The following is a 14,432-nucleotide window of genomic DNA, read 5'->3' on the forward strand; positions in this document are numbered from 1 at the left end:
CCATTTGTTCCTTTTCTTTACTTGTTTATATACGATCCTGTCCTGCCCTCATCTTTCATGAAAAATTTAATCAATATCATGAAACTCCAGAGTTTGTAGATTGCGGTTGATGGGATAATAAACCTTATAAGAAATTTGAAGATGAGTTTTTTCCTTTTGCGGATGGCAAGCATATTAGTTTTGGTAACCAAAAGGAATGCTTCTGTACGTATACTGTATGCGCTTTCTGCGTACCCATTTGTATTGTATATGTGTGTGTGGAATAAGTTAAAGGCAGATTCGATTTTATTTTTGGGTTAAATAAACGTAGGGTAGGAAGAAGGAGAGATATCAAAACCAGCCAACTTGCAAAATGCTCACGTCATAGAAATTTATGCGAGCAGAATAAAGACATGCGCCTTTGCATCTGAATTTGTGGACTCTGGAAAGTAGTGAATTTTTGCAGGAAACATGCTGATACATGATGCTGGTAGCTAGCTTATCTTTTAGGTATGACCTAAAGGTTTTTCATTACTGATTTAATTATTCGGTTCACACTGAATAGCAAAATTTAGAGAGCAGGTTAACTTATACATTTGTATATGTAATTAACGGCAAAATCTGCAGAACTGGAAAGATGTAAAAGGAAAGTGCATGCAGCTTTAAATATAAACTCAAAGTGACTGACATTAGCTGCAGAAAATAACAATCTTAGAGAAATGAGAGGTTTATCTAATTACAAGATATCATCAATATATATATATATAGATATATATATATATATCTCAACTGAAACATAGGCAAACCATGACGAATGAGGATTATATTGGTTCCCAAATATTGATGGGTTAGCTGATCTCTAATGCAAGGGTACTTCAAAGGAAAAGGATCTCATATCATTCATCTTTCATAGCCTCTTCCATTGTCCCTTTGTCTCAGAAAAAACTCATACACCCCAAAGTTATACAAGCACAAGAAAACTGTCCTCACACAGCCCATTTAGCAAAGGCAGGACCTTTGTTGGGTCAGTCAAGGAAAGGGGTTGACCGCCCATCACCTACGCTGCTGCTTGCCAGTATTCAACGGAGAATCTCTGATGCTTTTAGATTGGCTGTAGGTGAGCTGGTGAGCTCCATCAGGTTTCTTCTTGCGCCTTCCTTGTTGAGATAAACGAGAGTGATGAGATAAGATGGCCAGGTCATTAAGATCTTGCAATGGAGTAAGAACCCTCACTACTTCATCCATTGTAGGCCGGGATTTTGGGTCCCTGCTAAGGCAGTTGTAAGCCAATTGTGAGACTTTCTGTACCCCTTTAATGGAGTAATTCAATTCCAAGCGTGGATCCACTAGAAGGGAAAGCTTTCGCTTGTCAGCTAAATGTGGCCGAGCCCAGGCCACAAGGTTTTGTTCTCCGCTAGGGCGTTTCTTGTCCATCGATCTTCTTCCTGTTAAAATCTCAAGTAAAACTACGCCGAAGCTGTAAACATCACTTTTGGATGTCAAGTGTCCTGGAAAAATGAAGGAAACAACAGTTGTACTAGTGAGATCTCAAATTGCTTTTGGAACAAGAAATTCAACATGAAGATCCTTGGGTTAATAAGGTTGTAAATCCAAAAAGGCGAATCACAATTGGGCCACTAGGATTAATTAAGAAAAGAAGTTCAGATAGCTGAATATCATTATGATGTTCTTAATTTTCCTAGTGCTCTGTTCATAAGGTTCAACTTGTTTTTCTTCCAATGTAAACATTAAACATGCATGCTATCTTCAGCTAGTCTCCTGAACTTCTAATTCTCACAGAAGACTTATACTGTATGTGAAAGTTTGAACAGACTCAAATCACTTTGAACTATCTGCTATGACTTTCTTACCTGTCATCACATACTCTGGAGCAGCATAGCCATATGTTCCAACAACCCTGGTAGAAACATGTGTTTTGTCTCCCTGCGGCCCGGCTTTCGCTAAACCAAAATCTGATAGCTTTGCATTGTATTCCTATAGAGAAAAACCAATTTGTTGAATCCTTTAAGCAAAACACTCAACATGGTTAATCAACAGTATTAAGGTACATACCGAATCAAGCAAAATGTTGGATGTCTTAAAATCTCTATAGATGACTGGTTCTGGACCATTATGGAGAAAGGCCAATCCTTTTGCCGCACCAAGTGCAATCTTAATCCTATTGGACCATGGCAGAGGTATAGTCCCTTCAAACATTTTGAACAATCAGAATCAGCATCCATATCAGAATCAGCATCCATATCATAGTATAAAGTATTAAATCATTAGTATTAGAGAAAATACAGGCACTAAAGATGGGGAAAGCAGATGCTCAGTGGGGAAACAGCAGCCTACTAACAGGAAACTGAAATTCATTGTGATATTACACTACCGGCAAGACAAAATTTTCTGACTAAAATTAGGAACTAATTATGCCTAGAAGGTGTTTTGATGGAGAATCCAAAATGAACCACATTACAAGAGATTTAACAAAGATGACAAGGAAGAACAGACAACAAAACATTTCACTCACTTCTGAAAAGATGATTTTCAAGACTCCCGCGAGTCATAAACTCATAAACAAGCAGCCTTTGATCATCTTCAATGCAATATCCAATAAGCTTTACAAGATTAGGGTGGTGGAGCTGTCCCAGAAAGTCAACTTCGGCCTGCATCAAAGAAATTGTCACATGTCACCTTCCAACTTTTCAGTACCTCAAGGAGAATCCTTTATCAGCAATAATCTACTAACCCAAGGCAGATATTCTACTAACCACCCATTCTCTATGGCCTTGGAGACCATCTGGCTTTAAGCTTTTAACTGCTACTGTAATCCCTGATCCAGGTTTTGCTGGTGCTGTTCCATTTTCCTCTATCCACCCTTTGAAGACATATCCAAATCCGCCTTCGCCTAGAATGCTATCCGGTCTGAAGTTCCCGGTTGCAGATTTGAGCTCCTGAAAAGTAAATTGGAGCAACTGTCGAGTGGGCTTCTCATCTGATGGTGGTGGATTGGGAGTATCAGAGGATAACTGGGCTTCATTAGGGGGCAGGAGGTCCCTATTGCTAGCGTTAAGATATCTGGTCTCCGTTGCTGCAATGAAGGAATGAGCCTTAACAACAATTCTTCAATCACACGTCTTTCTAATGCTTTGTTTGACATTTTGAAATAGAACATCAAGATACAACTTTCACAGATATTGAAAAATTCAACCAACATTCCAGCAGGACTGAACTTATGCAACCAAATTGAGCTAAAAGATCAGTTAACTAAAGGGCAGGAAACTCAAAATTTTCAGATGTTTGTGAAATTAATCAGATAAGTGGCATGAAGACCGTGTCACATTTATAAGGATTAGTACTGCGGTTTCCCATCAATCAAGGAACAAAATTTATGCATCCATGAGAAGGAACCAGGTATAAATCACTCCCATAGTCTTCAGTGGCCACTGAGTTTGACTAAAACAAAAAAAATTGATTGCAAATTTTGGTGGATAAAGCTCAGGATAGAGATCTTGGAGAGAAACCAGCAGAAACCAAGTTCGAGATCTGGAATTACCACTACATCGTGATTTCTCAATTCAAATAAAACTGCAGAGACAGTTCTGAACAACAAAATTTTGAAACTTTGTTGAGAAAACAAGAGAAAGCTGAATATAGAATCACCCCCGGATTTTTTTTTTAAAAAAAAAACACTGAAGCTGTTTTGAATTGCTTGAAAAATTCACAGAGATAGACAGATAGAGCGCGTAGTTTCAAAAGTCCGCGAGAAATTGAAGACAGAACACACCAATAAGAAGATTCAAATGGCGCATTTATGAGATAATTAGATCAATCTATAAGATTCTAAGATTTTGAGAAAACACATAAATACTGAAAGTTGCAGAATGAAAACACAAGCTAAAGAATAAACACCTGCATCATAAACAAGACTAGTGCGAGGGATAGTGTTAACAGAGTCTTTGGAAGCAGAGGACTTGCAGGTACCACTAACGCCGCGTTTGAGGACAGCCCAGCACCCACACTTGTTGTCCATGGCTCTTTCAAGGTCTTAGTTTTCATGGGTTTTCAACATAATTGCATGGGATCGATGTGATGGAACGGATAGAGATATTAACCATGCTTAAGTTAAGAGTGTAAATAACAGAGAGGAGGAGATAGGAGAGGTATGGTGAAGAGAGAGAGAGAGAGAGAGAGAGAAAGAGACAGAGAGGAAGAATTTGTGTTGGTTTTTTTGGTAGTATTGTTGTTGCTGCTGCTGCTGTTGGAGATTGCAGGCATCATCATCGCCATCATCGCAGTGTGTACAAAAAGAACTTTTTTGCCACCACCTTTTGTGTGGGGGATGGATGGGAACGCCTCTCTCTCTCTCTCTCTCTCTCTCTCTCTCGACAAAATTACCTACCAAAAATTACCTCAAACATTGTACCCTAACAACTGTTTTGGCTCAGACCAAAAAAAAAAAAAACTGTTTTGGCAAGCAAGGGAAACCTACACAGCCAAATCCATGTCTTTGAACATTCGTGTATCAGTGACATGCTATCCTTAATGAACTAACTGTATTGGATGTTTGGAAATTAAATAGAAATGGCATGTTAAAAATTCTTATAACATGAGAAGGCTGTGTGTAATATGTGAAAGTGTATGACTGACTATTTTGGGTTTATTATTAGCAGATATAGTGTGCCTGATAGGCCAATACAATATTGGCACCCGAGCTGAAAGATGTTGAGATATTTAGTAGTTTGTAATATGTAAGAATTAATCTTTATTAGCTTTCCTAATTGAGGGTCAAATAAGTTTTCTTATTAGTAAACAATTCTTGCTTGTATTATTGTTTGGTCAAAACTAATAGAAAGACAGTCAAGAGCATATTTGAGTGCAATCCCATCATTCACTCTCTCTCTCTCTCTCTCTCTCTCTCAAATGGCAGTGTAGATATATATTCCTATATGGTTTTGGGTGGGAATTAGGAGGCTTATCATAGGTGGGGTTTTTCTTTTCTTTTTTTTCTCCTTGAGGGGCCTTTTTAAAAGGAAGAAAGAAAGAGTGAGTGGGGGAGAGAGGGGGAGGGGGAGGGGGGGTGCTTGGTGAGAGGTCATTTCATCAACCAACCATAAAACAAAATTGTATTCCATCTATGATGCTTTGGGTGAAGAAAAGCAATATGAGATGATATTCTTTTTTCTTCTACACACTGTGCTTTGCAACTTGACAAATGCCTTGTTGGAAAGGAGTTTATGCCCATTGCCCCCACTAAGTGTGTGGGTCTCAGTGTAGGCCCCACTACACACAGAGAGAGAGAGAGAGAGAGAGAGAGAGAGAGAGAGAGAGAGAGAGAGAGAGAGAGAGAACAGCTGACTGTACTAGTGACTAGTGTAAGCCCACTCAAGGTCATCATCATATGGGCAAACAAGATATCCTATTTCAGAGGTATAAAGTTACCAGGCTATATAATTGATGTAGGAGAAAGATGAAGATGCTTTCACATTCATAGTAATGCTAATGCACATATGTGCACTGCATTGCCAATATACCAAACCCTTTTCAAATTGGACAATTTACTTGGTAACTGGGTACCTATTGGACAACATGTAGGACCTGAAATCAGGTCATGCATTTTGCATATATGATCAAGCTATACATCAGATCTGATCTGATCTGGGTAAAAGTCCTATAACCTAGTTACCTACCTAATGGAAACTATAGGTTATAATCTGACAATATTTTCTTGGGCATAATAACATGAAATCCTTCCTGTTCTTGATAAACAGCACCCCACAGAGACATAGAGAGAACCATGCATCAACTGACGAGGTGCCCTTGCTGGATAGGTTCAGTCGTTCAGAGATAGAATTAATCCCAAGAATCTGTGATTAATGAGGAGTTTCCACCAACATGAGTTTCAAAAGCCAAAAACCAACTTGGGTGATTGCAGTACAAGCTCCATCCATCATCACTTGAACTAAGTGGAGGTTGGTAGCATCTTTTGGGTCAGTCTATTTATTTAGACCCAATTTTATTACTCGAGCACTTTTGTGGTTCCAATGATGCTACCTTGCCTTTCCGGCCCTTAGGTTACATATCATGCTTAAAATTGAATTGAATTCACTTAATTCAATGTATGTTGGAGAAAGAAATGTAAGTTAATTTTTTAAAATTGTCTAAGTTGAAAGTAAAATAATAGGATATCAACAAGTTGAATTTGGAAAAAAAATAATAATTGAAACGTTGCTTTTCATTTTGTACTTTAAAATACCTTGAATCTATTGAGTTTACATATCCAATCTAATCATAGACACTAAATATGATATGAAGAAAAAATCATAGAATAAAGTGTCTCCGAAAGTTTTTCAAAGAGAAGAATGAAATATGATAAGAAAATTGATCAGTGCACCAAATTGATATTCAATTTCTTTATAGTGTGCTATTATCATACAATTCGTATTGGCAATTTGATAGCATAACATGGACACGATTAGTAAAATAATGCGTAATTGTGTGTTACCTTACATGAGACTTCCAACCAAATTAATTGGGTATGAAATAATTTGGTTGGGTATTGGAGACGTTTTCCTTGTTTAGAGAGTCCATGCAAACAGAAGTTGGGTTGGGACCTCTGCCACTACTATCATATATGGAGTTCGAGTTGGGCCTCAACGGATCCAATCTCAGTCTTCATCTATTGCCCCTCCTATCCTAGCCCACTCTAAAATCATTATATTTTTTATAATAAAAAAAGAAGAAAAAAGAAAGAGAGATAGAATTACAACTTATTGACTTGTAATCCAGGGCGGCACCAGTTACTTGACCATGACAACAACACACATCCCACCTTTGACCTTCCATGCACTCTCAAGTAAAGCCCAATAGCATCCAACCACGTACCCTACTAACAAATAAATTTCCATTTCATTCTATGACGTGGCTTGATCTGATTGGCCCTTCCTCGGACCCAGGCGTTACTCGTTCAGCAGGTCCTGACCGGTGGGTCGTCTCGAGGGAAACCCAAAAGGCCAAAAAACCCATGGGAGAAAGCAAAGCACCCGCCAGGCTGCTTGCTCATCAGACACACAACACAACCGATTAAAACGCCACACAAAATTCCTCTCTTGTTGAAGAAAACCAATTAATTTTAACAAAATTGAAGAAAAACAAGAAGATAATAACTGAAGAATAGGGGTTGAAGAGAAAGGGGGTTCCGATCTAGATCGGAAATTAGGGTGGAAATTGGGAGAAATACGATCGAAACGGTGCGCTGCATGAGAAGGGAGAAGGTGGGGCAGAGGGTGGAGGAAGAGGAGGTCGAAGAGAGAGAGTGAAAGGCAAAACATGTCTGCCATAGTGTGCGGGAAGAGATCATCGATATTCGAAGAGAACTCGCTGCCCTCATCGTCCCCTCCTGTCTCCTCCTCATCCAAGAGAATCCGCTTTTCTTCTTCACCTGTACGTTTCTCTCCTCCGACTCCCGCTCCAACGTCGTTTGCTTCGCATTTGATCGACCATCTCAGGTCCATTTTCCCGGACATGGACAACCAGGTTCACAATTCATTCATCTTTTCTATTTTTTATTTGTATTTTTTTGTGCTGAATAAAATTCTCTCTCATTACGTTTAAATATTCAGTTTTTATTATAATATGCATCATTTGAAGCCATAAAGTTGATGTCTTGTTTGGATTATCACACATAGCTGCTGCACTGACCAATTTGAATGCGACCCTAACAATAAAGGGATTAGCGAGTCTTAATTTAGATGCCCATCAATAAAGGGATTGCCTTTTTCTCCATACTCTGCCTTGTTTATGTCCAATATTGGTATTCTAGTATTGGAGTTGCAGCTGATGTTACAATTAGTTTAGCACAATTGTCAAACTACAAATGGAATCCCTCTTACACGTTTGTGTGTTCGGGGTATTTTTTGTGATAATTGGTTCAAAACTTGATGATCATTTCGTGGCATATCTCACCGTTGAGTTAGTGTCTAATGACATGTTTCTCTATCATTTCTTTTGAATTTCTTTTGCCATATTCGCTCTGTTGCATTCCTAATTTTCTGACTGCCAGTAACCGTTAAGCATATATTTGCATCTGTATACATATGTGTGCTTGTGTATATGTATACAGGGCGTTTAACATGCATGACACAAATGCACAATGCCCCCCAATGTAGTTGATCGCATTGACTTCATTGTGTAACACAATTACAGCCCAATGTGATTGGTGATGTCCCCGTAGGTAGTTGAAAATCCACGTGTATATCTGTTTTATTTTCCTTGTCTTGGCAAAGGATCTTAATCTCCTTCAATTTTGGAGGATGTGTATCATGTCTACTCAATTAAGATGACAAATTGCTAAGCATATCTGAATTATTATCCTAGCTTCTGGAGAGAGCACTTGAAGAATGTGGTGATGATTTGGATTCAGCTATCAGAAGTTTGAATGAGCTACGTTTAAGTTCTGCTGCAGGCAAATCTCATGTAGCTTCAGAAGCAAATGTGCAACTCCAGTCACAAGGTATGAGTAGATATTTTCTTGAATTGACCACTTGAACTTGGGCTTACGTTGATGGGTGTATCCAGTTTGATTTTAACACACTCTTGCGTTCTCTTGACAAGGTTATCGTCAACCACTTTGTTTTAAGGGTTGTAGCAGAATATTCTGTGGACTTTCTACTTGCTTTTCCTAGAAAGTTTTGTCTCTGTTATGAAGCGTTTGTTTCATTCCACTGTGATTTGCTTTCAAGTAGGGAATCTATAAGTATTTGTCCTCTTGATACACGTTTTGACATTAAAGGGTGTGGATCAATATTTTGAATCAGGTTCAGCTGCAACAAATGGAGAGGTTGCAGTTACTGATGATCCATCAGGGCTAAATAACCTTCCCAAGGATGGAGCGGACTGGGTGGAGCTCGTTGTTAGAGAGATGATGAGTGCCTCCAACATGGATGATGCTAAAGCTCGTGCTTCAAGAGTGCTTGAGGCCCTGGAGAAATCCATCAGTGGATGTGCAACAGCAGAGGCAGCCCAAAGCTTTCAGCAGGTGTGATGATATCTTTAATTACTTAGTTTGCATGTCCAATGTAATTTTCTTCTGTCTAAAAACTTCCTTTTTTTCCACCACTTTTTCCTTTCCATTAGTTTTAGAAAAATGGTGGATGTTTGAGGATGGAACATTTGATAATGGCTTGTTTCTTTCTAATGGCTTAGCTGTACTTATGATTTGCCTTGATGTAGGAAAATATGATGCTGAAGGAACAATTGGAAGTTCTAATTCAGGAAAACACAATTTTAAAGCGAGCTGTATCCACTCAGCATGAACGCCAGAAAGAGTACGAAGATAGAGGCCAGGAATTGCAGCATCTGAAGCAACTGGTGGCCCAATACCAGGAACAGTTGAGAACCCTCGAGGTTGAGCTCAGTAACCTAATAACTTTGGAACAGTTTGTACAACCTTATGTTTGGATGAAAGTTTATACAACATTATATTTCTCTTTTTTCTCCCCGAAGGGGAAGACAACATGTTCTTGACTGTTTTATAGAAACTGTTCACCTACGTCATTCCCTTGCTATCTGTTCATTTTTTGTTTGATTCTTTATCCTTCATGGTCTTGCTTCCTTAAACTTTGCTGCTGGTTTCTAAGTTCCCTGCATTCTGATGACGACTGTTTGATTTTTTTGGTACCTTATCAGGTGAACAACTATGCACTAACAATGCACCTGAAGCAGGCTCAGCAAAGCAGCTCCATCCCAGGGCGTTTTCATCCGGATGTTTTCTAAGATTAAAAAAATACGATGAATTTGCATTGTGGATGGATAAAGTGCTTTGTATGGTAGTTCTAATGACATGAAGGCACTTGAAGCTGCATTATGCTGTCTTATTTGGGAAATGGCTGTGCAGCAGCTTTTCCTCTGTTATGATGAAGACACAGATAGTTTCGTTCAAACACAACGTCGAGGATTTGTTATGGTTGCCATTTGGCCCATCGCTCTCTTAATTTGTTGTTACTTTGATACTCAATTATGTTTTCTAGGTTTGATAGAAAAGTCCCATTTTAGTAATTTCATTGTATCTTTATACTTCAATAAAGAGAATGGATGCTTGAATTCTTGTACATTCCATTGCATCCTCTTGATCTTGAATGCGTTTTCACCAATCTCCCAAACTGAGCCAAAAAATTGACCTTATTAGTTGTCTATTTTAAATGGTATCTCATGCTCAAGTTAACTAATGTTTATGCTTTGCAAAACCTGTTATGGACAAGTTGGAACAAGAATTTCCGTTCAGCGCATGCGAGATTCTCTTTAGCACCATAACCTTGATTCTCTCTCTCTCTCTCTCTCTCTCTCTCTCTCTCTCTGAATTACTTTCATTAACATTAATCAATAGAAAGGGGATTGCTTCAGGACGACGGCACTTTCTGTATTGCACATAGGGATGGGATGGGGTAAACTTGTTATAACAATTTAAAAGTTTTGGTGTAGGGACCCAAATACATGTAGTGATCCTAGCTTTCACTTTTTTTTGCTTCTTTTCTTTAATGCAGCTGCCAACTAACTAAGATGAAAGATGCCGAGTTTATATTTATTTACATATGCTTTCGTTTCCAGCAGGCCATGAAATTTGCAATTGAGTACATGTAAGAAAAGTGCAAATACCTAGTAGTCCATGCATGTATATATGTTGCAAAACTCAAATTAACAATGAAACTAAACGATATTAAGGTAAACACACAATCCATATTCATATTGCAATAACAGTAAAACAAAGTTCACTTGATCAAGATTGGCAAAAGATTATAAGAGGGCAAAAACTAAAGCTACATTTCTAATTAAAAACCATAATAGTTTGTCTGCCATGAATAGTTAAAAATAAAATGCTTTAGAGAGAGAGAGAGAGAGAGAGAAAGGCAGAGAGAGGTTGGTTAGACCTAGAGAGGAAGAGCATCCAACGCCGTTGCACAGCTAATTTTTGCAGGGTGGAAATGAGTCAAGTATGGTGACTGCAGAAGAAGAGCTCTTTGTATTTCCTATACATCTTGGTGTATGTGTTGATGAAGGTCCTTCAAACTTACTGCTGGATAAGCTGGACTTGATTAATGGGCTAGTAGAAGTCTTCCTCCAGCTCCACCTTTCATCATCCTCTTGAACTCATCAAAATTAACCATACCATCCCCATCCCTGTCAACCTTCTTAACCATCTCCTTGCAATCCTCCACCTTATTTCCCTCTCTCAACCCCAAAGAACACAACACCACCCCCAACTCCTCCACTGAAATCAGCCCATCTTTATCCTTATCAAACACATCAAAGGCCTCCTTCAGTTCCTCCTCTGCCTCCTCCTCTCTGCTTAACCCGTTCCCATCTTCGCCGCCCACTCCCTGATCTCGACGGTGCATTGACTCGCACAGCATGCGGAACTCATCAAATTCAATCAACCCATCTCCATTAGCATCCACTTTCTTCACCATTTCTTCCACCTCTGCATCGCTCATGAAGATTCTGATGTTCTTCAACGACTCCTTGAGCTCTTGCTTTGTGATAAAACCATCACTGTTCTTGTCGAAGGTGGCAAATACTTGCTTGAGCTCTGCATCCTCCGCTCTGTTGCTGCTAATAATATCTTTGCTTTTGGTAGGTGGAGCCACTGGAGTTGCAGCAGTGGATGAGTTGGCTTGGAGCAGAGATTGAAACCATGCAAGGAACTTGTTGGTGGGCAAATAAAAGACTATGTTAATGAGGCCAGCAATGAATAGAACTGCTAACAACAGTATGGTGATTAACACCATTTTGTTTGTCTTCAAGTTCAACAAACTTAGTTTGAAGAAGAAAAAAGATAAGGAAGGAGAGAAGAAGAACAAGAGGCGGAAGGAACAAAGGGCAAGAAGAAAACTTTTGTCTTGTTATCAAAAGTCTCTGGTGGTGAGTTCCTTCCTTCCAAAAGCATCGGGCACTACCCTGGGTACGCGGTTTTTGGTGTGCCTTTGATCCCCCACGGTCCCACAAACCGCGTAAACTCCAAAATAAATTAATGTCACACATAGTGACACAAAAAAATATTATTTGTTGCTTACTATATATGATATATCATGTGACAACTTAAACGCTTCACTCCCATCACATAGTTTATTTGTCTTATGAATATTTATTTATTAAGTTGACTTGCACACATACACACACAGAGACACAGGACCCTAATTAGTATTTGTTGAATGAGTCTTTTATCTTTTTTCTGAGATCCATGTTTCTGTTGCAGCCACTCAAAATCAGCAAATTGGTAGTGATGGCTTTTCCCATGGTTGAATACTGATAGGTACCCTCCCTGCCCTGCCGTTCAACAAAGGGCGGGTTTTTGGTATTGGTCCTGGTCTCTGTCTTTGTCTCTTGCAAAGAAAATTACCTTTTCTGTGGAAACCTCTGAATTATACTTGTGCTCTGCATAAACTTAATCAAGTTGTTTGCTTAAATCACAAGCACTTTAATCGCAGGAATGATTAGATACATGACACTAGCCGGTTCGTACTTCATTTGTGTTCTTGTGGAAGAAGCAAAATGATGTCTTATGTTGCACCTTCTTTGGGTGCGGTGTCGTGTGTTTCAACTTGCATTGCAGGTGAAAAGGACGGAACTAATTCAGTAAAAAACCTATCATATCATATATTGCTTTGGAAGTGGCAACTTTTTATGCTTTTTCCCCCAAATAGACAATGCAAGCCACCACGAAATGTAGTTCTCTCCCCTTTACTTTACTCCTTCCCTTTGGATGCTGCTTTTCTTTATTATAGCAGCATATACCTTGCTTTTGTTTAACACGACTTGACTTGTACCAAAACCATCCTCAAGCATCTGATTCTCACTTAATCAAGATGAGTTTGGCCAAAAAATAATCAATTTTCTTAAGTTTTTATGGAAACTTTATTCAGAAACAACTCAAGATGATGAGCCTTGAAACTGTTTTTTTAAGCTTTGGGGCTTTAGGCAACTTGTTGAAGGACAACACCTCAGAGGGTCAAGTTGGACTAAACCCATCAGCACAACACCTCCATAGATAGAGGCCCAACTATTATGTATATATTTAGCCAAATTTTGAGATCATTAATTTCCTTTGGAAATGTTGTAATAGTTCCAAGTATTTAAAAGCAAGTTAAATGACCTACTAGTATAGTGATTTAGAGTAATTACTCTCGATAAAAAAATTATGAATTAGTGAGTTTGAATCCTAATATTCGTGTAGTGTGTGTGAATTTAATATATTATCGTCATTCTTAATAAAAAAAATTTACAAAAAAAACTAATTAAAGCCCCAAGTTAAAAGACAAATAGGCCCTTTGGTTTGTTGTAAAAGACAAATAGTCGCTTGGCTTTACGTACATTGAATTGAATTGTCTAATAATAAGGTCCCAGCTAGGTAGCCAGCTCGTGTCAGCTGATCGATCGATCCCATTCCCAAATGCAGTTAGCCAATCAAAGCCTGCATACATAAGGCTCCAAGAAAGAAGACTAGACAAGTCCAACAACTAGCAGGGCTACAGATGGGCCTGCAGATAAGGATTTTTATTATATGAGACCCCCATCTCTGCAAAATTCTTTTTAAGCCTTTGTCACGCATCTCATCTCTGACAACCACTAATTTGTGATTTGTCTACTTAATTACCTACAAATTAAGAACACATTTTACATTAGTCACTCATGCATCGAGGTTCTGTATTCGAATTCCTTCTTTATTAATATCGTTTGCACAAATAAATTATAAATTTAAAAAAAAAAAAAAAGATTTCTTGAATTACAAGTATGGCTCTTCAATTGGGTTTCACTGATGTACTTTTGCTGCAGTGAAAAATTCTCAGACACCATTTGAAAAGCGCATATTCGTATAGAGGGTAACCAATTAGTGCAGTATTATACATGAGATAAAAGAAAAAAATTAATTATAGTAGTATCCTATGTTTCGAATTTGTTGTTTAATAAATGATATAAAAGAAAAGAGGGAAAAAAAAGAAAAAACGGCATGCATGCATGTGATGGATCATTATTGAGGTTTGGGCCCAGTTGCATAAAAAGTGTTGGCTGTATGGTGGGCCCAACTCTGCTGTTCAATTTTTGCCTCCAGGCTCCCGCGACACAGAGAATCAAATGTCCAACGGCCAACCAATCCCCCCAATTGCCAAATGGTGAGCCTGTAATGTAAATTGTAAATTGCAAATCGCAAATTTTAAACAGGCTGTTCACTGACCCATGATGATAGTGACAGCAGACAGACAATCCCAAGCATAAGGACAAATGACAATGCATACCCCTGCCTGCTTCAATCCCGTCCCGTTTTACGTACACTTATTCCTTCCAAGGGGATAATAATCACATGCGCCTGGCTTACACTGCAATTAGGAGATGCCCATTGCCCGCCCGGGCCCATCTACACACCTACCTTATCCCTCATCCATTGGCTAATGCCCTAA

At 38.7% G+C, this 14,432-nt stretch overlaps 3 protein-coding genes across 3 annotated transcripts; 1 reads left to right on the forward strand and 2 right to left on the reverse strand.

The window, feature by feature from the left end:
• Nucleotides 1–787: 787 nt before the first annotated feature.
• On the reverse strand, nucleotides 788–4,290 carry LOC117635771 (probable serine/threonine-protein kinase PIX7). Its single transcript, XM_034370131.1, has 6 exons — nucleotides 3,895–4,290; nucleotides 2,754–3,073; nucleotides 2,513–2,648; nucleotides 2,053–2,186; nucleotides 1,851–1,974; nucleotides 788–1,487 (listed from the first exon to the last, which is right to left on the reverse strand). Exons 1-6 carry the CDS (start codon nucleotides 4,013–4,015, stop codon nucleotides 1,033–1,035), a joined length of 1,290 nt encoding a protein of 429 aa, XP_034226022.1. The 5' UTR covers nucleotides 4,016–4,290; the 3' UTR covers nucleotides 788–1,032.
• Nucleotides 4,291–6,940: 2,650 nt separating this feature from the next.
• On the forward strand, nucleotides 6,941–10,098 carry LOC117635772. The gene is made up of 5 exons (XM_034370133.1): nucleotides 6,941–7,518; nucleotides 8,359–8,494; nucleotides 8,799–9,019; nucleotides 9,214–9,387; nucleotides 9,670–10,098. Exons 1-5 carry the CDS (start codon nucleotides 7,312–7,314, stop codon nucleotides 9,754–9,756), a joined length of 825 nt encoding a protein of 274 aa, XP_034226024.1. The 5' UTR covers nucleotides 6,941–7,311; the 3' UTR covers nucleotides 9,757–10,098.
• Nucleotides 10,099–10,696: 598 nt separating this feature from the next.
• Nucleotides 10,697–11,925, reverse strand: LOC117634955 (calmodulin-like protein 3). The gene has a single exon (XM_034369249.1). The coding sequence runs from the start codon at nucleotides 11,763–11,765 to the stop codon at nucleotides 11,073–11,075; it is 693 nt and encodes a 230-aa protein (XP_034225140.1). The 5' UTR covers nucleotides 11,766–11,925; the 3' UTR covers nucleotides 10,697–11,072.
• Nucleotides 11,926–14,432: the final 2,507 nt, after the last annotated feature.

The sequence above is a fragment of the Prunus dulcis genome, chromosome 7 (genome assembly GCF_902201215.1).
Source record: "Prunus dulcis chromosome 7, ALMONDv2, whole genome shotgun sequence".
NCBI lineage: Eukaryota > Viridiplantae > Streptophyta > Magnoliopsida > Rosales > Rosaceae > Prunus > Prunus dulcis.